Source organism: Xenopus tropicalis, chromosome 8 (assembly GCF_000004195.4).
Source record: "Xenopus tropicalis strain Nigerian chromosome 8, UCB_Xtro_10.0, whole genome shotgun sequence".
Classification (NCBI taxonomy): domain Eukaryota; kingdom Metazoa; phylum Chordata; class Amphibia; order Anura; family Pipidae; genus Xenopus; species Xenopus tropicalis.
Window position 1 is genome coordinate 135,831,218 of NC_030684.2, and position 26,208 is coordinate 135,857,425.

The window sequence follows — 26,208 nt, forward strand, 5'->3', positions numbered from 1 at the left end:
TATTTATATTTAACAGTCAGGTTTCAGGTTTCATCAACACCATCAGTATCTGTGGCACTTGGGTCAGATGTGCTGTTACCTTGTACTCTGACTCCTGAGATGAACGCAGAGAAGATGGAAATCCGTTGGCTTAAGCCTATGTACCAGCCCTATGTTCATCTTTATATTAATGGGAAAGATGATTACACAGCCCAGATGCCACAGTTTGCTAACAGAACAGAACTGCTAAAAGAGAACATCACTAGGGGAATTTTCCTTTTGATGATCCGTAACGTCACAGCTGAGGATTCTGGGAATTACTATTGTTATGTTGAGTCCAGTGACCATCATGATATTGCAACAGTACAGCTACTTGTTAATGGTATGTATTACATAATAGTCATACAGTGTCAGCCCTGGGCATTATATGCATCAAACTATTTGGTGGACCCTCGCTATTCATATTTATGGTGATTTATCTTGGTACCTAATGATATGTGAGGGATAAGATACTGTAAAATGCCAGCTTTGAGGCAATAGTCAGATATAAGTTTGGAAACGTTTTGCAGCTTGGTCGTGTCATGGAAATGCAGCTACTGGAGACCACTTGAGGTGTAAGACTAAGGGGCACATTTACTAATCCACGAATCCGAATGGGAAAAAATCGGATTGGAAATGAAAATTTCGGAAGATCGCAAATATCACGAAAATGCTTACGAAAAAATCGTATTAGTCACGATAATATCGCAATGGCGATCCAAAAGTCACAAAATTTTCGTACCAAACAATTGTAAACAGAGGTAAAACCTTTCCGATTTTTTCATGCAAACGTCCGAAAAAGTCGTGCGGACGTCCGAAAAAATTGGCAAAAATACGCCACAGGCTATGGTGTGGCCTTGACCAATACTGTGATAGCAACTTTAATACAGGAACTCAATTTAGAACCAGAACCACTCCCCCCTAATGTAATGCTACCTCTGCATTGCTTTTAACACTAGGAATTAATTCTCTTGCCCAGGCAACAACGTACAAAAAGCTGCTGCGATAAACCAAAAAGTCAAACTTAAATGTATTAGTAGATATTTTTCATTTTGCAGGAGTCCAGTTCTTTCATGCCACTGAGTGATAAGAGCTTGCTTGCTAACACTGCCCTCTCTTTGTGACGGCTAAAGGTCCCCATACACGGGCCGACTATAGCTGCCGATATGGGTCCCTTGGACAGATTCGGCAGCTAATCGGCCCGTGTATGGGCACTACCGACGAGCCTGCCCGACCGATATCTGGCCTCAAATCGGCCAGATCTCGATCGGGCAGGTTGGAAAATCCGGTCGGATCGGGGACCGTATCGGCTCGTTGATGCGGTCCCCGAACCGACTGCCCCATTGCCGCAATATATATTTTTTTTTTTTACTACAAGCTCCCCGATATCGCTCACCCGTAGGTGGGGATATCGGGGGAAGATCCGCTCGCTTGGTCGCCAAGCGAGCGAATCTTACAGTGTATGGGGACCTTAAGTGTCTATAATTGTCTAAATCTTTGAATTTCAGGACCTGTAAACTGCTAATCTCTCAGAACTAATGGGGTTCTATATTAGTGCTTTGGCACAGAAAACGGAAGACTGTAAGCTCTCACGAGCAGGACCCCCCCATCCCTATTGCCTACTAATAAGCATTTGTAACTGTGCATGTATTCTGGTGAAATGTTTGTATATTAGTAATTGCCAACAAAGAGTTCAGATTGTAAGGGATTAATGCACTACCATTTTACAGTAATATAATACAACCACTCACAGTGATATATTGGACAAGGCTGGTGATGCCCAACTGTGGTTACACCAAAAAAAATCATGGGGAGTTGAAGAGTCAACATGTGACCATGGAGAGGACCACACACTGTCTCTCTAGTATTTTATATACAGATTTTTCAGTTGGTTTCTGCCAGTCCTAAGAAAATGGGAGAATAAAGCAGTGTGGCCTGTATGGAGTTATTGCTGGGAGTTATGGGTAACAGGCAGTACAACTGCACCTCTAATTATATTTCTCTGATTTTAGCCGTTGGAACTGTGCCGGTTATTTCCGCAATTACTGACGACACTGTGTATTGTGAGTCCCATGGCTGGCACCCTAAGCCCTACCTGCTATGGACAGATAATGAGGGGAACAATATAATCCCATCAATGGAAAACGTGTTCAGAGAAGAAAATAATCTCTATCACATCATTAGTATTATCAGTTTACCGAATGCTTCATACATCACCTGCACTGTCTCCAATTCGCTAAATCAGAGCAAAAAAAGTTCTTGGCAGATCACAGGTCAGTAACAATCATCTGATTTTGCTTTATTGGTCCTATTTTGTTTAATCAATTGTGGTTGATAAACTACTCTGCAAATTTGTGATAAGACTATGATGAGTAGTGATAGCATTTTGCCATTGGCAAATTGTTTTGCAAAACTTTAGTGAAAATTTGCCACGCATAAAAATTTTTTGTGGCATGTCAAATTGGGCGCGGACGCGGCAAAATTGGCCGGGCAACCAAAAAAAATTGAGCGACAAATGTGTTTCGCAAATTTTTCGCCATTTAGCCAATTTTCTTTCCGTTTCGACAATTTTATGGTGACGCGAAATGGGACAGATTCACTCATTACTAATTAAAGAATTATAGGCGGAGATATGCAAATCAGGGCTAAATATCCCTACGGCCAGTTATGCACCCAGAACCACTGGTTTAATAGCATAGATACAGCCTAATAATTCAGAGCCACATAGCCAAACTTGCAGCCAGTCAAGTTTTTGTAAATATAATAAAATATATATGAATATATATATATATATATATACAGTGGTGTGAAAAACTATTTGCCCCCTTCCTGATTTCTTATTCTTTTGCATGTTTGTCACACAAAATGTTTCTGATCATCAAACACATTTAACTATTAGTCAAAGATAACACAAGTAAACACAAAATGCAGTTTTTAAATGAGGGTTTTTATTATTTAGGGAGAAAAAAAATCCAAACCTACATGGCCCTGTGTGAAAAAGTAATTGCCCCCTGAACCTAATAACTGGTTGGGCCACCCTTAGCAGCAATAACTGCAATCAAGCGTTTGCGATAACTTGCAACGAGTCTTTTACAGCGCTCTGGAGGAATTTTGGCCCACTCATCTTTGCAGAATTGTTGTAATTCAGCTTTATTTGAGGGTTTTCTAGCATGAACCGCCTTTTTAAGGTCATGCCACAACATCTCAATAGGATTCAGGTCAGGACTTTGACTAGGCCACTCCAAAGTCTTCATTTTGTTTTTCTTCAGCCATTCAGAGGTGGATTTGCTGGTGTGTTTTGGGTCATTGTCCTCCTGCAGCACCCAAGATCGCTTCAGCTTGAGTTGACGAACAGATGGCCGGACATTCTCCTTCAGGATTTTTTGGTAGACAGTAGAATTCATGGTTCCATCTATCACAGCAAGCCTTCCAGGTCCTGAAGCAGCAAAACAACCCCAGACCATCACACTACCACCACCATATTTTACTGTTGGTATGATGTTCTTTTTCTGAAATGCTGTGTTACTTTTACGCCAGATGTAACGGGACACGGACCTTCCAAAAAGTTCAACTTTTCTCTCGTCGGTCCACAAGGTATTTTCTCAAAAGTCTTGGCAATCATTGAGATGTTTTTTAGCAAAATCGAGACGAGCCTTAATGTTCTTTTTGCTTAAAAGTGGTTTGCGCCTTGGAAATCTGCCATGCAGGCCGTTTTTGCCCAGTCTCTTTCTTATGGTGGAATCGTGAACACTGACCTTAATTGAGGCAAGTGAGGCCTGCAGTTCTTTAGATGTTGTCCTGGGGTCTTTTGTGGCCTCTCGGATGAGTTTTCTCTGCGCTCTTGGGGTAATTTTGGTCGGCCGGCCACTCCTGGGAAGGTTCACCACTGTTCCATGTTTTTGCCATTTGTGGATAATGGCTCTCACTGTGGTTCGCTGGAGTCCCAAAGCTTTAGAAATGGCTTTATAACCTTTACCAGACTGATAGATCTCAATTACTTTTGTTCTCATTTGTTCCTCAATTTCTTTGGATCTTGGCATGATGTGTAGCTTTTGAGGTGCTTTTGGTCTACTTCTCTGTGTCAGGTAGCTCCTATTTAAGTGATTTCTTGATTGAAACAGGTGTGGCAGTAATCAGGCCTGGGGGTGACTACAGAAATTGATATTGAAATTGAAAATTGAAATTGATAAACCACAGTTAAGTTATTTTTTAACAAGGGGGGCAATCACTTTTTCACACAGGGCCATGTAGATTTGGAGTTTTTTTCTCCCTTAATAACGTAAACCTTCATTTAAAAACTGTTATCTTTGACTAATAGTTAAATGTGTTTGATGAGCAGAAACATTTAAGTGTGACAAACATGCAAAAGAATAAGAAATCAGGAAGGGGGCAAATAGTTTTTCACACCACTGTATATATATATATATATATATATATATATATATGTATCACTGCAGTATTTCCCTGTGTGATAGGGGGATAGTTATAGTAAGTTATATGAATGGGTCACACTTGACAGATACACGTGTTAAGTTCTTGGGACTAAAATATATATATATATTTTTTTTACTACAGAAAGAAGATTTAAAGAATCATTTAGTTTTATTACTATGACCTATGCCACTCTTTCAGCGATTTGTATGGTGAGTATCTAAGAGAGATGTAGCATATGTGAAATGCTTTACATCCTAGGCCACATCCAGCCATATCCATCAGGTGAAATTGCAACAGATACACATTCCTTCAGTGTCTGAAAACATTAGTTTGTTCAGTATCCAATGTGTATAGTTTAGATTAATCTCTACCATCAGTTTTTTAATGGTAATGCCCTGCCCCCTCCTCAAATTCATCATCTGTGCTTAAAGTCATTGGTGTATTATACAAACCTCCCAGTGTAAGTGGGGAGAATGAAGCCCAGCCCGGCTAGCCATATTCCCAGGGTGCCACAGCCATGTGACCTGTGCTCTGATAAACTTCAGTCACACTTTACTGCTGCGCTGCAAGTTGGAGTGATATCCCCCCCCCCACCCCCAGCAGCCGATCAGCAGAACAATGGGAAGGGAGCAAGATAGCAGCTCCCAGTAGGTATCAGAATAGCACTCAATAGTAAGAAATCCAAGTCCGGCTTGGGACTCCTCCAGTTACATGGGAGTAGGAGAAACAATAGGTTAGCTGAAAGCAGTTCTAATGTGTAGTGCTGGCTGAAAGCTCAGACTCAGGCACACTTTACTGCTGCGCTGCAAGTTGGAGTGATATCCCCCCCTCAACCCCAGCAGCCAATCAGCAGAACAATGGGAAGGGAGCACGATAGCAGCTCCCAGTAGGTATCAGAATAGCACTCAATAGTAAGAAATCCAAGTCCGGCTTGGGACTCCTCCAGTTACATGGGAGTAGGAGAAACAATAGGTTAGCTGAAAGCAGTTCTAATGTGTAGCGCCGGCTCCTTCTGAAAGCTCAGACTCAGGCACACTTTACTGCTGCGCTGCAAGCTGGAGTGATATCCCCCCCCCCCCAGCAGCCAATCAGTGGAACAATAGGAAGGGAGCAAGATAGCAGCTCCCAGTAGGTATCAGAATAGCACTCAATAGTAAGAAATCCAAGTCCGGCTTGGGACTCCTCCAGTTACATGGGAGTAGGAGAAACAATAGGTTAGCTGAAAGCAGTTCTAATGTGTAGCGCTGGCTCCTTCTGAAAGCTCAGACTCAGGCACACTTTACTGCTGCGCTGCAAGTTGGAGTGATATCCCCCCCCTCACCCCCAGCAGCCGATCAGCAGAACAATGGGAAGGGAGCAAGATAGCAGCTCCCAGTAGGTATCAGAATAGCACTCAATAGTAAGAAATCCAAGTCCGGCTTGGGACTCCTCCAGTTACATGGGAGTAGGAGAAACAATAGGTTAGCTGAAAGCAGTTCTAATGTGTAGCGCTGGCTGAAAGCTCAGACTCAGGCACAAGGCACTGAGATGGCGCCTACACACCAATATTACAGCTACAAATACATTTGTTGGTTCAAGAATAAAATGTTAAATGGCAGAGGGAATTATTTACTGTGTAACAGTGTCATTTAGAAATAAAAAGTACCCCATCTTGTCCAATATCTTGTCCAAGGTATGTTTTCTTTTAGGTTTGTGACTGCAAATGTAGGTTCTTTAAATGTCCTATATATACAGATATTTCTTTCTATAGAGACCAACCCATCCTTTTGGCTTTAGGAATTCATTGGTCTCGGCTAACTTTTTCTTCTACCATTACAGGCAGTACTTGTCATCCATTGGAGAGATGTAATACAAGAATGTATGAGAAATATGCTTTATGTATGAGATTAATGAGACTTGTTAACGAATGTTAGAGTTGACCCGTATCAGAATCATTGTGCCTGGGAACGTCCTATGTAATAACAGATACCCATGTGATGAAGGAAATCCACATTTACACAGGAGTTATTTTGATCAAAAAGATGAATTCAGTGCAAAGCTTTGATGATCTTTTTATTTATCATAAGGATCTCCAGAAATGTTTTGTATACTGTGCTGTAAAATCATTCTGTGTTAAAGAAATAATCCCCTTTTATAATAAAACCATATATTTTTGTACACAAACTTGAATATTATTCTTATTTTTCAGAGGTTTGGATGGTCTCATTTAAGCCTCAATAGCTATTTTACTTTTATTCTTAAAGGGGCAGTACACCGCTTTATCATCATCATCAAGTCTCTGGTTGTAGTTACTTCTTGAGCTAAACAGGGAAACTGGCAATACTCCATGTTTGGGCCTTGTGAGACAGATAAGGGTAAGATTCCCAGTATACATATATTGGAGTCCATTATGCAGAGGGGTTACCTGTGCTCTTGGAATCTACCTACCTTGCAAGGACCTGACATGTCCTGTTTAGCTCAAAAAATAACATCAACAGCCGGGTCTTCTGAACAGTTTCATTTTTAATATGCATAGAATAATAATGTGGAATGTAGAGACCGTCAAAATGAGTAGTAGTAGAGTAGTGCATATGCATTTTGATGGCTGTCATTTTAGCAATGGCAAAATCAACAACTTTACTGCATTTTATACATGGGAAAAGCGACAAAAAGTATGCTGACCCCAGAAAACCATTTGTTTTCAGAAAGTACTCATTGAGATGGATCATGAATGGGTAAATAGTTCTTTCTACTCCATACTTCCTAAAGGTTAAAGTTTGCTATGGGTAGTAGTTTTGAGAAAATTCCTGAATATATCACCAACATATCATTAGGTAGAACACTATGAATATGATTTGTTGGTGTCTTCTGAAGATTTTGATGAACAATATGCATAGGGATACCAAGCCAAAAACACTTCTCACTGCTACTTCTGGATCTTTTATCTGTATTTTACACTGTTGATCACCTCCAGTCCCTTCATTCTGCTGGCCTTTGTGATTAATCTTGCCCTGGTTTTCATTTTACCTTACAAATCTCCTCTTACTTCCCTTACCGTCTCTTATAATAAACATTAGAGACACAGAGAGGGTTCTTCAGCTTTGGTTACACATTGCTTTGATGGACATATGGGGTAGTAAGGTTTTGGGTATGATGATGATGATGATGATGTTGGCACCTGATTCTGAAGCTGACAGATTTTGCATTCAGCAATGTTTGCTTTATTACTAACTGTGTTTTGTCTCAGTTTACCAAAAATGTATAGGATGGAGCTACAGTTTGTGTCTGTTGAAAGACAAGCTAAAGAAGCATGCCCATTTTGTATTAGGCACAAATCCTTGCAGATCTGACTGCAAATATTTGGATTATCTCTGAAAAATGACCATATGCTTTATAAGCCTGAAAGTGTCAAAAGAAAAGGAATAGACAACCAAGCCAGAGTTATCCCAAATATATCATTTTGTAAACATGGGGTGCATTATGTAATGGAAAACAGCATAGAACCAATATATTGTGCATGAAAATGCAAACATGGGTGTTAAAAAGGAAAATATGTGGAATGATAACAGCCATTAAAGTTTAGTTGACTTGTCTCTTGATATGGCAGTAAGAGAGCAATGAGCCAGAGAGGAGTATACACACAGCCAGGGCAAGCCTTATGGTATTCTCTATGGTGTAACGTCTGTCTCTCAGGGTTCCTCCTGCAAGGCAACAATAAGCAGGTTAGACTTGTATCTCTCTCTGTAATGGGGCCATAATAAACACCAGAGGCCTGGCATCTACACAAACACTGTACATTTGAATGCACCATTCCATTGTTTGGACATCTTTTAAAAATGTTGTGTGTGTCCTGTGTTCTATAGTATGTTGTGGGGCTGAGGTCTGTTGTGTGTAGTGTGAATGTTGTTTGTGTATTTGAGGGCAAACTGTAGTTTTCTATGTATTACTGTAGCATAGTCCCTACAAACCTAATGCTGCCCAAGGTTAGGGATACCCTGGGAACACTAAGGAATTAGGAGAGAGCAAGAGTTTAGACTCATGAAGCTTGTCTCAGAGGAGAGATACAGCCAGGCTAGTTAGCATGGGCAATGCAATGAACTATACTTAGGAAATTAAAGTTTAAAAAAGATGTCATACATCATGTACTATGAGAAATAGCTGCAATAGGCCAAATGATGGAGAAAATATATGTAGAAATAATTTTGACTCCAGTGTAACCAGCCTGCTTTGAAGTATGTGCTTATTAAAGAGCTTGGCACCAGGATAAAAAGAAAAAAAATAGTACCCATCTTGCAGTGGCATAACTACTCTGGTCCAGGCCTCCCTGGCAACAAAATATTCAGAGATATCCGGTGCAGATTAACAAATCTGACCGGCACCCTTTCCCCCCTGCCCCAACATATCCCTCCTGGTGTCATACACAGATACAGCCAAGTTCCTCTACCATGTTGTTGTGTTATGTCTCTTCCACTTAAAGGGAAACTATACCCCCAAACAATGTAGGTCTCTATAAAAAAATATATTGCATAAACAGCTCATATGTAAATCCCTGCTTCATCTAAATAAACCATTTTCATATAAATATACTTTTTTAGTAGTATGTGCCATTGGGTAATCCTAAATAGAAAACTGCCATTTTAAGTACTAAGGGCCGCCCCCTGGGATCATAGGATTGCAGGGCACACAAACAAGCCAAGGCACACATACATGCTAGGCCCCATCAGCCAATGAATGGGCAGAGTTCTGCCTTTTGCTCTCACACTGCTTCCTGTTACAGTTAGAGCTGCATCACTTCCTGTCAGCTGATCTCTGAGGGAGCACACAGCCCATCACTAAATGGCAGCTCAAGGGAAAGGCTGTAAAAGGGCAATATTTACTGATATATATGTAGGGACCCAAAGATTTGGGCCCCTTAGACTGGGTTCCCCTTTAGACAGGCACCAGAGGGTGGCCTTGTGGGATATGCCCACCTAAGGGTGGTCCTAACTGTGTGTGTACTATAATTATTCTTTCCAAGTTAAAGGAGGGTTTCCTTTGTAATTCAGCAGTAACCACTAGGTGGAGGTGTTCTGCAATATAAAAGGGGATGACTCACAAACCATAAGGGCTTTCTTCCTTGGACTTTCCCTTTCAGAGGTTAGCTACAGGAGCCAGTTAGATAAATTAGTTAGACATGTAATAGTCACTCTAGGGGGCAGATTTATCAAAATGTGAGTTTAGAGCTTAATACATAAAAACCCACCCACGTTCTATTCATTCCTATGGGATTTTTAGAAGCTTATTTATCAATCGGTGAAAGTCAGTGTTCGAAATTTGATAAACATGCTTCTAAAAATCCTATAGGAATGAATAGAACGTGGGTGGGTTTTTATGTATTAAGCTCTAAACTCACATTTTGATAAATATGCCCCTAGGAGTGAAAGGATAGATAGTGTATTTAGTTGGGCAGCCTGAAGCCCCTCCGAGGAGATCAGTGAGGTTATTACCTCCCGGCATTACTGGCCGGAGTTCAGGTACATTCAGTGGCTAGATTAGGTCTGGATTAGGTTTGGATAAAGGGGAAAGATACCTGAACCTGCATATCATATTACTGAATACTGTTTGGATTAAATAAAGAAGCTTATTTTGTTGAGCAGCAACTTCCAGTCTCCTGGTCAATTCCTCTCCAGGCAGATCCACAACAACCGGGTAAGCACTCACTCAAGGGGCAGCAAGGTCCTGGGAGTTGAAGGGAGTTGCCAGTTGCGGCCCATACAGCCTATTACAGCTCAAATAGCACACAAGCTCAAAGATACTTAGATTCTTAAATAGGTCACTTAACATAATATAAACCATCTGTTGGTTAAGTATTCATTCTGGGGTATAGTTTTCCTTTAACACAGGGAAAAAATACCAAAATTTGCCACCAAGTGGCGCACGGTCTATGGCATTTTCTATTGTGTTTTGATTGAAAGTCATTGCACTCCTGCACCACCTAGAGGCAGGATTTAACACTCAAATAATGGTGTCTGGAGGGGGGCAGAGCTTGCCGGTACACCAAGTTGTATGCTTGATCTACTTGCTCCGATATAAAGGGAAACACACCAGCATTCAGGGTGCACAATTACCATTGCCACAGCATTCATACCCAGCTGAACTTACACTGTATGCGATGGCCCAAAAGAGAATTAAGAAAAAAGAGCAACAGCCTGTGGAAGCAACTTTCAGCAGCACACTAGAAGTTTCTAACATGAAGGATTCATGAAGGTTTGTTTTGTGTTTTATAAAACCAAAGACAAATTACTGTCCTTAGTCTGGAAAAAAGAGGGCTGACCAGACAAGAACCAACAGTTAGAAATCTACACCAACTTATCACTGGCAACCCTATCTAAACGGGAAGCCTTTACGGACACAACAAAGTTGCTATGCCAACACAACTTACCCTATCATTGGGGATATCCAGTTAAATTAATTGTCAGGAGAAATGGCATTTCAACTACCCTAGCCTCAGTAAAAGAGGCAAAAAGAGCCCTAGCTAGATGGAATATCACTCCTAAACTCAAGGGCAACTCTTCGTCTCCATGCTACCTAACCTCAACCATACCATGTAGACTAGAAAAAGAATGGCTAAATCCATAAATTGTAATGTCACATAGCTTCCGGCCCCCTGACAATCAATTATATTCTACAATTAATGTTTCCCGGAACTCTTGTCACCCAAACACCCCCGGAACCCCCATTGACTTGTCAAGGACCATCAAAAGGAGTCGGTTTATAGTAACCTCACTAGACCATCACATACACAACAAATAGCAGTTGTGTATTAAAAGAGAAGGAAAGGTAAAAATCACTGTGCACCAAAAAGTAAAAATAGGTCAAAATCAGGAAAGAGATTAGCATTTGTAAGTTGTTATAATGTCTTATCTATGCAGATTGGTAAAATATTGAAGGTTTCAATAATGTATAATGAAGCAGTAGAATTGTTAATAATTCAGATAAAAGTAAGTGTAGGACTGGCCAGACCTGGGGGTGAGTGAGTGTAGGACAGGCCAGACCGGGGGTGAGTGAGTGTAGGACAGGCCAGACCGGAGGTGAGTGAGTGTAGGACAGGCCAGACCGGGGGTGAGTGAGTGTAGGACTGGCCAGACCGGGGGTGAGAGAGTGTAGGACTGGCCAGACCGGGGGTGAGTGAGTGTAGGACTGGCCAGACCGGGGGTGAGTGAGTGTAGGACTGGCCAGGCCGGGGGTGAGTGAGTGTAGGACTGGCCAGACCGGGGGTGAGTGAGTGTAGGACAGGCCAGACGGGGAGTGAGTGAGTGTAGGACTGGCCAGACCGGGGGTGAGTGAGTGTAGGACTGGCCAGACCGGGGGTGAGTGAGTGTAGGACAGGCCAGACGGGGAGTGAGTGAGTGTAGGACTGGCCAGACCGGGGGTGAGTGAGTGTAGGACTGGCCAGACCGGGGGTGAGTGAGTGTAGGACTGGCCAGACCGGGGGTGAGCGAGGGTAGGACAGGCCAGACGGGGAGTGAGTGAGTGTAGGACTGGCCAGACCGGGGGTGAGTGAGTGTAGGACTGGCCAGACCGGGGGTGAGTGAGTGTAGGACAGGCCAGACCGGGGGTGAGTGAGTGTAGGACTGGCCAGACCGGGGGTGAGTGAGTGTAGGACTGGCCAGACCGGGGGTGAGTGAGTGTAGGACTGGCCAGACGGGGAGTGAGTGTAGGACTGGCCAGACCGGGGGTGAGTGAGTGTAGGACTGGCCAGACCGGGGGTGAGTGAGTGTAGGACTGGCCAGACCGGGGGTGAGTGAGTGTAGGACTGGCCAGACCGGGGGTGAGTGAGTGTAGGACTGGCCAGACCGGGGGTGAGTGAGTGTAGGACTGGCCAGACCGGGGGTGAGTGAGTGTAGGACTGGCCAGACCAGGGGTGAGTGAGTGTAGCACAGGCCAGACCGGGGGTGAGTGAGTGTAGGACTGGCCAGACCGGGGGTGAGTGAGTGTAGGACTGGCCAGACCGGGGGTAAGTGAGTGTAGGACAGGCCAGACCGGGGGTGAGTGAGTGTAGGACTGGCCAGACCGGGGGTGAGTAAGTGTAGGACTGGCCAGACCGGGGGTGAGTGAGTGTAGGACAGGCCAGACCGAGGGTGAGTGAGTGTAGGACAGGCCAGACCGGGGGTGAGTGAGGGTAGGACTGGCAAGACCGGGGGGTGAGTGAGGGTAGGACTGGCCAGACCGAGGGTGAGTGAGTGTAGGACAGGCCAGACCGAGGGTGAGTGAGTGTAGGACTGGCCAGACCGGGGGTGAGTGAGTGTAGGACAGGCCAGACCGAGGGTGAGTGAGTGTAGGACAGGACAGGCCGGGGGTGAGTGAGTGTAGGACTGGCCAGACCAGGGGTGAGTGAGTGTAGGACAGGCCAGACCAGGGGTGAGTGAGGGTAGGACTGGCCAGACCGAGGGTGAGTGAGTGTAGGACAGACCAGACCGAGGGTGAGTGAGTGTAGGACAGGCCAGACCGGGGGTGAGTGAGTGTAGGACAGGCCAGACCGAGGGTGAGTGAGTGTAGGACAGGACAGGCCGGGGGTGAGTGAGTGTAGGACAGGCCAGACCGGGGGTGAGTGAGTGTAGGACTGGCCAGACCGGGGGTGAGTGAGTGTAGGACTGGCCAGACCGGGGGTGAGTGAGTGTAGGACTGGCCAGACGGGGAGTGAGTGTAGGACTGGCCAGACCGGGGGTGAGTGAGTGTAGGACTGGCCAGACCGGGGGTGAGTGAGTGTAGGACTGGCCAGACCGGGGGTGAGTGAGTGTAGGACTGGCCAGACCGGGGGTGAGTGAGTGTAGGACTGGCCAGACCGGGGGTGAGTGAGTGTAGGACAGGCCAGACCGGGGGTGAGTGAGTGTAGGACTGGCCAGACCGGGGGTGAGTGAGTGTAGGACAGGCCAGACCGGGGGTGAGTGAGTGTAGGACAGGCCAGACCGGGGGTGAGTGAGTGTAGGACAGGCCAGACCGGGGGTGAGTGAGTGTAGGACTGGCCAGACCGGGGGTGAGTGAGTGTAGGACTGGCCAGACCGGGGGTGAGTGAGTGTAGGACTGGCCAGACGGGGAGTGAGTGTAGGACTGGCCAGACCGGGGGTGAGTGAGTGTAGGACTGGCCAGACCGGGGGTGAGTGAGTGTAGGACTGGCCAGACCGGGGGTGAGTGAGTGTAGGACTGGCCAGACCGGGGGTGAGTGAGTGTAGGACTGGCCAGACCGGGGGTGAGTGAGTGTAGGACTGGCCAGACCGGGGGTGAGTGAGTGTAGGACTGGCCAGACCAGGGGTGAGTGAGTGTAGCACAGGCCAGACCGGGGGTGAGTGAGTGTAGGACTGGCCAGACCGGGGGTGAGTGAGTGTAGGACTGGCCAGACCGGGGGTAAGTGAGTGTAGGACAGGCCAGACCGGGGGTGAGTGAGTGTAGGACTGGCCAGACCGGGGGTGAGTAAGTGTAGGACTGGCCAGACCGGGGGTGAGTGAGTGTAGGACAGGCCAGACCGAGGGTGAGTGAGTGTAGGACAGGCCAGACCGGGGGTGAGTGAGGGTAGGACTGGCAAGACCGGGGGGTGAGTGAGGGTAGGACTGGCCAGACCGAGGGTGAGTGAGTGTAGGACAGGCCAGACCGAGGGTGAGTGAGTGTAGGACTGGCCAGACCGGGGGTGAGTGAGTGTAGGACAGGCCAGACCGAGGGTGAGTGAGTGTAGGACAGGACAGGCCGGGGGTGAGTGAGTGTAGGACTGGCCAGACCAGGGGTGAGTGAGTGTAGGACAGGCCAGACCAGGGGTGAGTGAGGGTAGGACTGGCCAGACCGAGGGTGAGTGAGTGTAGGACAGACCAGACCGAGGGTGAGTGAGTGTAGGACAGGCCAGACCGGGGGTGAGTGAGTGTAGGACAGGCCAGACCGAGGGTGAGTGAGTGTAGGACAGGACAGGCCGGGGGTGAGTGAGTGTAGGACTGGCCAGACCAGGGGTGAGTGAGTGTAGGACAGGCCAGACCAGGGGTGAGTGAGTGTAGAACAGGCCAGACCAGGGGTGAGTGAGTGTAGGACAGGCCAGACCGGGGGTGAGTGAGTGTAGGACAGGCCAGACCGGGGGTGAATGAGTGTAGGACTGGCCAGACCGGGGGTGAGTGAGTGTAGGACAGGCCAGACCAGGGGTGAGTGAGTGTAGGACAGGCCAGACCAGGGGTGAGTGAGTGTAGGACAGGCCAGACCGGGGGTGAGTGAGTGTAGGACAGGCCAGACCAGGGGTGAGTGAGTGTAGGACAGGCCAGACCAGGGGTGAGTGAGTGTAGGACTGGCCAGACCGGGGGTGAGTGAGTGTAGGACTGGCCAGACCAGGGGTGAGTGAGTGTGGGACAGGCCAGACCAGGGGTGAGTGAGTGTAGGACAGGCCAGACCAGGGGTGAGTGAGTGTAGGACAGGCCAGACCAGGGGTGAGTGAGTGTAGGACTGGCCAAACCAGGGGTGAGTGAGTGTAGGACTGGCCAGACCGGGGATGAGTGAGTGTAGGACTGGCCAGACCAGGGGTGAGTGAGTGTAGGACAGGCCAGACCGGGGGTGAGTGAGTGTAGGACTGGCCAGACCAGGGGTGAGTGAGTGTAGGACTGGCCAGACCAGGGGTGAGTGAGTGTAGGACAATCCCTGTTTTACCTAAAGGGGAGGGCATTGCTTGGTAGCTTAATGCACAGAATGTCTTAATCTCCTATATATAATGGTAATGGGTGCAGAGGATCTTTTGTTGGTGTTTGTATGTAGGAAAGGGATTTTAGACACATTCTTTTGAGCCTGTCTTTTCATATTCACCGTGTATGTGGATGGATAAGCCTGGGCTCCCCTTCGTCACACTGACTGATGGAGCTGCTGTATCACAGGTATAATTCCCAGAGTCCTGAGGCCGAGCTGATTGGATGGTGTAATTACTGGAAGAACTGAATCCCTGCACATTGTGCCCATTTCTGTAGAAAGCAAACTGTAGCTGTGTAGCGCCTCTGGCTGGATTAAGGGCCGTATGGCAGGATAGGGTCAGTACATCTCCCTCCTGTACCGAATCATTAGCCGCTCTGATCTCTGGCCTGGGAAACAGCTCTGGAACAGAAGACAATCTAAATAATAGTAAATTCCAAAATCAATTAGGCAAGCTCACTCTACTGATAGGTATCTAACAAAGTGCAAAGTTCCCTGCATAATCTAGGGCAGTGCTGTCCAACTGGCGGCCACAACCCCCCTCTGTATGGCACACACAGGCAGCTAAGAGCAGACAGAGTATGGCACACACAGGCAGCTAAGGGCAGGCAGAGTATGGCACACACAGGCAGCATAGGGCAGACAGAGTATGGCATACACAGGCAGCATAGGGCAGGCAGAGTATGGCATACACAGGCAGCATAGGGCAGGCAGAGTATGGCACACACAGGCAGCTAAGGGCAGGCAGAGTATGGCACACACAGGCAGCATAGGGCAGGCAGAGTATGGCATACACAGGCAGCATAGGGCAGGCAGAGTATGGCACACACAGGCAGCTAAGGGCAGGCAGAGTATGGCACACACAGGCAGCATAGGGCAGGCAGAGTATGGCACACACAGGCAGCATAGGGCAGGCAGAGTATGGCACACACAGGCAGCTAAGGGCAGACAGAGTATGGCACACACAGGCAGCATAGGGCAGGCAGAGTATGGCACACACAGGCAGCATAGGGCAGGTAGAGTATGGCACACACAGGCAGCATAGGGCAGGCAGAGTATGGCACACACAGGCAGCTAAGGGCAGGCAGAGTATGGCACACACAGGCGGCTAAGGGCAGGCAGAGTATGGCACACAGGCAGCTAAGGGCAGGCAGAGTATGGCACATAGGAAGCATATGGCAGGCAGAGTATGGCACACAGACAGCTAAGGGCAGGCAGAGTATGGCACAAAAGAAGCATAGGGCAGGAAGAGTATGGCACACACAGGCAGCTAAGGGCAGGCAGAGTATGGCACATAGGAAGCATAGGGCAGGCAGAGTATGGCACACATAGGCAGCATAGGGCAGGCAGAGTATGGCACACACAGGCAGCATAGGGCAGGCAGAGTACTGCCTGTGTATGTCATACTCTGCCTACCCTAAGCTGCCTGTGGGAGGTGAACCTGGCAGGGGTTTGTTCTGGGAGTTTGTTAGCAGTTGGAAATAGCCATTAAATGGCCCCTAAGGTGTGTAATTATATGCTGGGGGTTGCTGTGCTATCCATGGGGGAGGAGGAGGCATATGGATTTGAGGGTGTGTCTTAATATGGGTTTTTTCTGCGCTACCACCATTAATGTGGGCATAGTCTTGTGACAACATGGGTGTGGTTTGAAGTGGGTGTGGTTTAAAAAGGGGAGTGGTCAAAACTGGCTTCCATTTGCAGCCCTCCACTATGCATGCTAGAGAAATTCTGGCCCTCGTTATCAAAGAAGTTGAACAACACTGATCTAGAGGGTTGTTTCAATGAGCTCATCTACAGACATACAGACAATATTACTTTATGTACTGTATTTTCATTTTAGGGTCTCTACATGCTACACACTTTGATAATCCTATGCATATTGAGCATCAAATCTAATTTGTGCACAGTAAACTTAAGGGGGCATTTACTAAACTTTTTCAGGTTGGGCTTTTGGTCGCTGAAAACCCAAAAAAGTCACTGGGGCTCATTTATTAATGCAGCGCAGTGCACATGATTATTCGCCATTTTTTGCACACACACAATTGCATATGCGTTACATTGCGTTTTTTACGGCAGTTCTTTTAATGCGCATGTCGCAAATACTGGGCAATAATGTTGCAAATATTTCAATTTTTTTGGAGGGTGCGGCCAGGAGTGTATTCTAATTTCAAGATTTTTGCGCAAGTGCGCCCTTTGCGCATGTATGCACGCTATTTGCGCGTGTATATATATGCAAATTTGCGCAGGTGTAGCTGCATTAAAATTTTTACGCCAGTTCATTTGTGGCATATATTTGACTGCACGTTCTTCACCATTTGCGCTAGTATATTCGCAGATTTGCGCTAAAATGAACTTAGTGCAATATTTATTGTAATTATTTTATGTATGTCATTACTAAAACGATGTTAATGGCTCTAAAATGTATGATTTCTTAATTCTAATTGTTAATAAACTATAATTGTTAATTTTTTTATAATGTTTTAATAACATTTTCTATTTTTTCAACTTTGTTATTTTTATAAACGCAGTTGCCCTTGATATGAAATGTTAATGTGATTGAGTCTTTCATATCTTTTTTTTTAATTTAAACAACAACTGACTAGGTTGTTTTGTTAGGAAGCATGTAGTTGTTATGGATTTCTTAGATCAACACCATTGTTCTCTCATATTAATAATGTTAGATATATTTGCACATAATGCGTAATTTTTTATTTTTTTTAAATATTACTATTCATTATTTCATCCATTTTAATGATTAGATCAAGTGTATTGTAATAAAATGGCTGGGTTAGTTGTAGATGGACGATATGTTTCTCCCAGGGTTTTGCATTGTTGGTACCCTGGAACATGGAATAATTAATCACAAACCCAGCCCTTTAATACAGACCTTAGCAGCAAGGTGATTGCTGCAGCTGAGAGCCTTTTAAAAAGACTCCAGTGGGGGGAGGGAGAGTCTCTTCCCCACTACACAGGCAGCAGGAGCTGCGCTGCATGGGAAAGGTACTTATGATTTCTGATTTTGTTTGCTTCTATTAAGTTGGAGTTGGAAAAGCCACCCAACTGTAGTTAGGCTGCCAATTGTATTTAGCCAGCGCTCTGGTGCAAGGGTTTATTTTCCTGTTTCTTATTTTGTGTTTGTTACTGAAGTTTTGTAACAAAATAAACTGCTGGCACTTGCCTTTAAGAGAGCAACCTCTGTGACTGCTATGTTTACCCTAAAAGACTGTGGGAAGCGGCCCTAAGACACTGAACCAGATCCCCCTGTAGGTTCAAGTGTCACACGTGGTGGAGGATGCGGGCACCACACTCAAGTCTGAGGGTAAAAGTACTGTTGTTGCCAAGATGGAGGATGTTATAAAAGCTCTCATTCAGTCCACTGCAGTGCAGCAAGAAACAAACAGACAAGCTGCTCAGAGTGTTGCAGCTTTGCAGCAGCTGGTTGTACAACATGGAGAAAGTGTTGCTACCCTTGCCAAAATCCAGAAGGAAAGCACTGAAACGTTAGTGCGACAATTGGCAGAAGTACAGGCAGAGGCCCGTGAGGAACAGCAGGCGGCTGTACAAATGGTGCAACAGGAAATCCAGGCCTTATCAGAAAAGGTCAATGCAAACCCTGTGGCCACACAGCAAGCGAATAAGCTGATACGGGCAAGTCATTACCTGCAAAAGATGGCAGCCACTGATGATGTTGAGGCATACCTACTAGCCTTTGAACGCACCGCTGAGAGGGAAGGATGGCCAGCCGGAGAATGGGCAAGTTTACTAGCGCCTTTCCTAAGTGGAGAACCCCAGAAGGCATATTATGATCTGGAACCTGCAGAGGCCAGCAACTACAATAAATTGAAGGCAGAAATTCTTGCACGTCTGGGAGTGACAGCTGCAGTCCGGGCCCAAAGATTCCACTCTTGGTCTTTTGTTCCAGACAAGGCTGCCCGATCGCAGATGTTTGACCTGATACATTTGGCTAGGAAGTGGTTACAGCCTGACATCAACTCTGCCATCCATATTGTAGAGTTGCTTGTAATGGATCGCTTCCTGAGGGCTTTACCAGCTTCACTACGACGGTGGGTAAGTCAAAGTGACCCCCAGAATGTTGACCAGTTGGTCGCCTTGGTCGAAAGATACATTGCTGCTGGAGAACTTAGTAACCCACCGAGAGCAGAGCGGTTCTCTGGTACCAAGATCCTAAGTCACACTAGGTCTGGTAAGACTGGTTCAAAGTTAAAGGACGATGGGGAACAGCTTGGCACTAGACACCATAAAAGTAAATGGGAAAGAGGTACAAGCATTACTTGACTCAGGGAGTATGGTAACCCTAGTAACCAGGTCCCTTGTGCCTCAAAGTAAAATTAATCATGCAAAACAAGTGGGTGTTGTCTGTGTACATGGAGATAGACAGGATTATCCTACCGCCCAGGTCACCCTGTCTACCCCATCTGGGTCTATGGATTACCAAGTCGGAGTGGTTCCCCAGCTGGCATACGAAGTGGTTTTGGGGAGAGATTTTCCTTATTTTCTGAATTTATGGGCTTTTGTCACCTATAAGTCACAAGAGTCCTTAAGGGGTACAAATGACCTTGAATATGCATTTCCCTTTGCTGATGTGCAGTCTGATGAGGTATTACGTAGTGAGGTAGGCTGCAAGGCCCCAACCCCGCTTCAGGTTTTGGTAGGGGACAATACAAGCAGTGATACAGAGCCCCGCACCTCTGATGAGCCTGAGAGGGAATTAGCTGACTTAGAAGTCAGCCCCGTTAATTATAAGAGTGCACAGTGGGAAGATCCCACTTTGCTGGAACCTAGGCGTAATGTTCAGGTGACAAATGGTGTTAGAAATAACCCAGATGGCTCCCTTTCTTATCCTTATTTTGAAGTGTCTAATGACCTTCTATATCGTGTAGAAAAGAGAGGTGATGACATACATAAACAGTTGTTGGTTCCCCAGGCCTTCCGTAATACTGTGCTAAGGCTTGCACACAGTCACGTATTAGGAGGGCATTTAGGGGTGGAGAAAACAAAAGAACGCGTTTTAAGGCGATTTTACTGGCCCGGGGTGTTTGCTGCCATTAGCAACTATTGTTCCTCATGCCCTGACTGCCAGCGTACTGCTCCCCAGAAAGCATAAAGGAGCCCACTTGTGCCTTTGCCAATAATTGATGTACCGTTTGATAGGATAGCAATGGACCTGGTCGGTCCACTTATAAAGTCTGCTAGGGGTCACCAATACATTCTAGTTGTTGTGGACTATGCCACACGTTACCCTGAGGCTATTCCCCTACGCAATACTACAGCAAAGAGTATAGCGAAAGAACTAATGTTCATGTTTAGTAGGGTGGGTATCCCCAGGGAAATTCTGACAGACCAAGGGACACCATTTATGTCCAGGGTTACAAAAGAGTTGTGCAAATTGTTGCAAATAAAGCATCTCAGGACATCTGTATACCACCCGCAGTCAGATGGTCTTGTCGAAAGGTTTAATAAAACCTTAAAAACCATGCTCCGTAGAGTGATTGATAAGGATGGGAAAAATTGGGACTTCTTGCTGCCTTACCTAATGTTTGCAATCAGGGAAGTTCCCCAATCCTCAACAGGTTTTTCCCCGTTTGAATTGTTGTATGGTCGGCACCCCAGAGGGTTGCTGGACACAGTTAAAGAAACCTGGGAGCATGAAACTACCCCTCACCGTAGTGTGATAGAACATGTGGCTCAGATGCAAGATAGGATTGAGGCCATTATACCTATTGTACGTGAGCACATGCTAAAAGCACAGGAAGCTCAAAGAAACTCATACAATAGAAATGCTAGGCTGCGTGTATTTCAGCAAGGGGACAGAGTACTTGTTTTAGTCCCTACTGTAGAGAATAAATTTCTAGCAACCTGGCAGGGCCCTTATGAGGTAATTGAAAGAGTTGGCGTGGTTAACTATAAAATACGGCAACCAGGTAGAAGGAAGCCTGAACAGATATATCATGTTAACCTGCTAAAGCCATGGAAAGACAGGGAAGTCTTAATGGCAACACAGTCTCCAGACTCTCCGATTGATATGAAAGAAGTACCAGAGGTTAATATAGCAGACACCCTGTCAACTCCCCAAAAGCGTGAGGTCAGAGAATTTGTTAACCGTAACAAGGATGTTTTCTCCGCTATGCCAGGGCGAACTAAAATAATTGAACATGACGTTATTACAGAATCGGGTAACAGGGTACATCTTAAACCATACAGAATACCAGAAGCTCGTAGAGAGGTTGTTAGTAGAGAGATAAAGAAAATGCTGGAGCTTGATGTGATTGAAGAATCCCAAAGTGAATGGAGTAGTCCCATTGTCCTTGTCCCAAAACCCAATGGGGAAATAAGGTTCTGCAATGATTACCGCAAGGTAAATGCTATATCTAAATTTGATGCTTATCCCATGCCCAGGGTTGACGAACTGATAGAGCGGTTAGGCAAAGCAAGATACCTCACAACTATTGACCTGACAAAAGGTTATTGGCAGGTGCCTCTTACAAAACAAGCAAGGGAAAAAACTGCATTTTCCACCCCAGATGGGCTGTTCCAATATAAGGTCCTACCTTTTGGGCTACATGGGGCCCCAGCAACTTTTCAAAGAATGATGGACCAAATTCTAAAGCCCCATGGTCGTTATGCTGCTGCCTACCTTGACGATATAGTCATTCATAGCACAGATTGGGAATCACACCTAGCAAAAGTTCAGGCTGTGGTGGACTCAATTAGAAATGCTGGTTTAACTGCCAATCCCGCAAAGTGTACTATTGGGCTTGAAGAGGCCAAATACTTGGGGTTCTCAATAGGAAGGGGACTAGTTAAACCACAAGTCACAAAGGTGGAATCTATTCAAAATTGGCCAAGGCCTTCCACCAAGAAACAAGTCAGGACATTTCTGGGCTTAACTAGCTACTACAGAAGGTTCATACCTGACTTTGCTACTATTGCCAGCCCTTTAACTGACCTTACTAAAGCAAAAGCCCCTGTAGTGGTACGGTGGTCAACAGAAGCTGAAGAAGCTTTTGTCAAATTAAAAGAAGCCCTCTGTGCCCATCCAGTTTTGGTGGCACCTGATTTTAGGAAGGGATTTATTGTGCAAACAGATGCCTCAGATGTCGGCTTAGGAGCTGTTCTGTCACAGGAGATTAATGGTGAGGAGCACCCAGTTTACTACTTGAGTAGGAAACTTAATTCCCAGGAGAGGAATTATTCAATTGTAGAAAAAGAATGTTTAGCCATAAAATGGGCTCTAGAATCCCTAAGATATTATCTCTTGGGTAGACAGTTCAGGCTCATTACAGACCATGCCCCGCTTACTTGGATGAGCCAAAACAAAGAGAAAAATGCAAGGGTTACTAGGTGGTTCCTGAGTTTGCAACCCTTCAGTTTCACTGTAGAACACAGGGCTGGAATTAAACAAGGCAATGCTGATGGGCTCTCAAGGTTATATTCCTTAATGTCCATGGTCGCTCACCCCTCTAGGGCAGAGCTGGGTGGGGGGATGTGTAATAAAATGGCTGGGTTAGTTGTAGATGGACGATATGTTTCTCCCAGGGTTTTGCATAGTTGGTACCCTGGAACATGGAATAATTAATCACAAACCCAGCCCTTTAATACAGACCTTAGCAGCAAGGTGATTGCTGCAGCTGAGAGCCTTTTAAAAAGACTCCAGTGGGGGGAGGGAGAGTCTCTTCCCCACTACACAGGTAGCAGGAGCTGCGCTGCATGGGAAAGGTACTTATGATTTCTGATTTTGTTTGCTTCTATTAAGTTGGAGTTGGAAAAGCCACCCAACTGTAGTTAGGCTGCCAATTGTATTTAGCCAGCGCTCTGGTGCAAGGGTTTATTTTCCTGTTTCTTATTTTGTGTTTGTTACTGAAGTTTTGTAACAAAATAAACTGCTGGCACTTGCCTTTAAGAGAGCAACCTCTGTGACTGCTATGTTTACCCTAAAAGACTGTGGGAAGCGGCCCTAAGACACTGAACCAGATCCCCCTGTAGGTTCAAGTGTCACAGTATTTATAGTTGAGTAACATAAAAGGGGCATATGTCTTTATTAGTAAAGATAAAGTTATACATACATACATTAGTAGTTATAAAATAAAGTTATACATACATACATTAGTACTGTTATTAATAGACAATGATACACCCATGGGGGTTATGTAATAAAAGGGAGTAGTAAGGTTGCCAAGTACCAGTAAATGATATCAATAAATTAATAGTTATAATTTTCTGCTCACCTGTTTTAAAAGCAAACATATTTTTGTTTGCTATGGGTTACTTAGTGTAATTTCTTACATATCTGATTTATATTTTTTTTATAAAAATACAGAACTTTATAACATAAATTTCACCCTGAAAGTGTGTGTGACTATTATGAATTGATCAGTTTGATGAAGTACTGGAATATGTTTTTTAATAATTGAATGCAGACGTCATTTATGTTGTCATCTTTATTTCATTTTTTTTTTTATATTAACAGCTTTAATTTTTTTTCAATTTCTGGATGTTCAGCTCCTGTAGATTACATTTCTGATAGAGCACCCTGAGTGGGGTAGGAGGGGTCTATACTTTAAGTCAGTGCTGTCCAACTGGCAGCCCGCAACCCCCCTCTGTGTGGCCCCCCACCTGTCTCACTGCTTTGATGGCTTACCTTTGTGTAAGCTTTAAATTGTATCAGTACTGGGATTAACTGCCCACCTGCATTACTCACACCTCAGATTCAGGCTGTAATCCCTCTGTATTGTTTAATAATGTAATCCCCTGTGTTGTTCACAATTTTTAATCTCTACATTGTTCACCCTCTGAATTGTTCACACCTCAGGCTCAGGCTGTAATCCCCCACATTGTTCCCCTGTTCACACCTCAGAGCAGTAGGAGCAGTAGAAACCCACAAATAAACCCGGCACACTACAAAAAGAACATATACTGAGGTGGTACTGCAATTAAAAGATTTTTTAATATATAGTTATTGTGCAGACTGTAGGAGCAGTGCCAGCATTGTGTCACTCTATGCTGCCTGTGTGTGCCATACTCTGCCTGCCCTATGCTGCCTGTGTGTGCCATACTCTGCTTTCCCTACCCTGCCTGTGTGTGCCATGCTCTGCCTGCCCTATGCTGCTTGTGTGCCATACTCTGCCTGCCCTACCCTGCCTGTGTGTGCCATACTCTCTCTGCCCTACCATGCCTGTGTGCCATACTCTGCCTGCCCTATGCTGCCTGTGTGTATGGCACAAACAGGCATGGTAGGACAGAGAGAGTATGGTACACACAGGCAGGGTAGGGCAAGCAGAGTATGGCATACACAGGCAGCATAGTGCAGACAGAGTCTGGCACACACAGGCAGCATAGGGCAGGCTGAGTATGGCAAACAGGCAGCATAGGGCAGGCAGAGTATGGCACACACAGGCAGGGTAGGGAAGGCAGAGTATAGCACACACAGGCAGCATAGGGCAGGCAGAGTATGGCACACACAGGCAGCATAGGGCAGGCAGAGTATGGCACACATGCAACATAGGGCAGGCAGAGTATGGGGCACACAGGCAACATAGGGCAGGCAGAGTATGGCACACACATGTGACATAGGGCAGGCAGAGTATGGCACACAGTATGGTAGGTTTATGCTGTACCACAGAAGTTGGAGAGCACTGCTTTAGGTGATAATTACAGGGGCCATAAATCTTACTGCCAAAAACAAACAGCACAATATAACACAATAGCACACAATACTCTGTCAGGCAACCACCCCTGGTATCTTCCTCCCCCCCTCCCAGGACATATTGCACTTTTGGTTACTTCCTGGGTCCTAGATTTAATTAATGGGGGGTAATGCTATACTGTGGGAAGGGAGTTTAGGTGCTCACGGTTAGCTAAGGGTTAAGTTTCCCTTTAACAACTTCATTTATTACTTCTTACAGAATGAGACAGAGAGAAGTTCTGGGGTTTACACTGACTGAGGCAGAAAAATATTTTTTAGGATAGGAGGATAATTAGATGTTAACTAAAATGCATTTCAGTTCAACATAGGCTACACAATATTATAACAATCATAAAGCAAAGTTAGGTGCAAAGAGAGGCGCAACAATGCACAATCATTGTCGCACTGTGCAAAATAACATTAAAAAAAAATTAATAACATTAACATTTTTTGCATCCATACATGTGCTAGAAATGCGCCGCCCCTTTGCCCGTGACCTTGCGCCATCTATGCACATAATTTATGATACTGTTTGCGACCTTATGTGCACAATTTTGCGGTGTCATAAGCGGATTTGTGCGTGGCGCATCCGTTTGCATTAAAATTAACACATGAAACGGTAAGCGACCGTGTTTGCAATATACTGATAAATATGCTTCTGCGCATCGCAAAAGTTCTGCGTCTGCAACTACTACTGCGCTGCGTTGATAAATGAGCCCCACTGACTTTATACTGGCTTTTGTGTGACAATACAAAAAAGTTGCAGTTATCATGCGAAGTTGAAAGAGTCACGGTTTTCGCGACTTTTTCCTGTTCGTGCTTTTTCAGTTTGGATGTTTTGAAAAATGACCTACATCCATTAAAATGAGTTTATTTGTGGTTTCTTAAAAATATAAATGAGAAAAATTCAGGTTTTAGCTGCCCCCTAAAAATGACTACTTGACCAAGAAGCAAACCATGGAAAAAATCTGTTTATAAATTAACCAGAAAATAACGATAAACACAGAAATTTACCTTGGATGGTTATAACTATTTCAGCAGATGTATAAGGAGAGTAACGAATAGCGTGGCGCTGCAGGTACTTTATACATGTGTAGGTACCATTCATGGCCATGCTTCCAACCAAAGTCAGAGTGTCAGTAAGGGAGGACGATATGGTTACATTATCTTTATAGAACGTTACATTTTGTGCTTTAGTATAAGGATTGTAACATCTCAGAGTCAGGGGGTCCCCTTCATAAACACTTGGGGGCGCCTGCAGAATCACACGATCTGGAATGAAGAAACAAGGTACATAAATATATGATACAATGGGACTGGTAGAGTCTCTGCATGGCAAGAATGGATTGTATCTAATACAGGGTTTCCCTATATAACCCCCCTAC

The 26,208-nt window shown here is 45.3% G+C and overlaps 2 protein-coding genes across 2 annotated transcripts in view; one reads left to right on the top strand and one right to left on the bottom strand.

Annotated features, from left to right (window-relative positions):
* On the top strand, positions 1 to 6,751 carry LOC108644855 (butyrophilin-like protein 2; the record flags this gene model as incomplete). The annotated part of the gene is made up of 3 exons (XM_031891828.1): positions 1 to 361; positions 2,031 to 2,291; positions 6,696 to 6,751. Coding segments are annotated over 3 exons (678 nt in total), but the record flags the coding sequence as incomplete, so codon positions are not given.
* Positions 6,487 to 26,208, bottom strand: part of LOC101735075 (high affinity immunoglobulin gamma Fc receptor I) — a 25,249-nt gene continuing 5,527 nt past the window's right edge. Inside the window, exons 3-5 of the mRNA XM_031891210.1 lie at positions 25,838 to 26,095; positions 15,241 to 15,522; positions 6,487 to 8,132 (exon numbers count right to left, since the gene is read on the bottom strand). Of these exons, the coding sequence (XP_031747070.1) occupies positions 8,011 to 8,132; positions 15,241 to 15,522; positions 25,838 to 26,095 (662 nt within the window). The 3' untranslated portion in view covers positions 6,487 to 8,010. The remainder of the gene's footprint in view (positions 8,133 to 15,240; positions 15,523 to 25,837; positions 26,096 to 26,208) is intronic.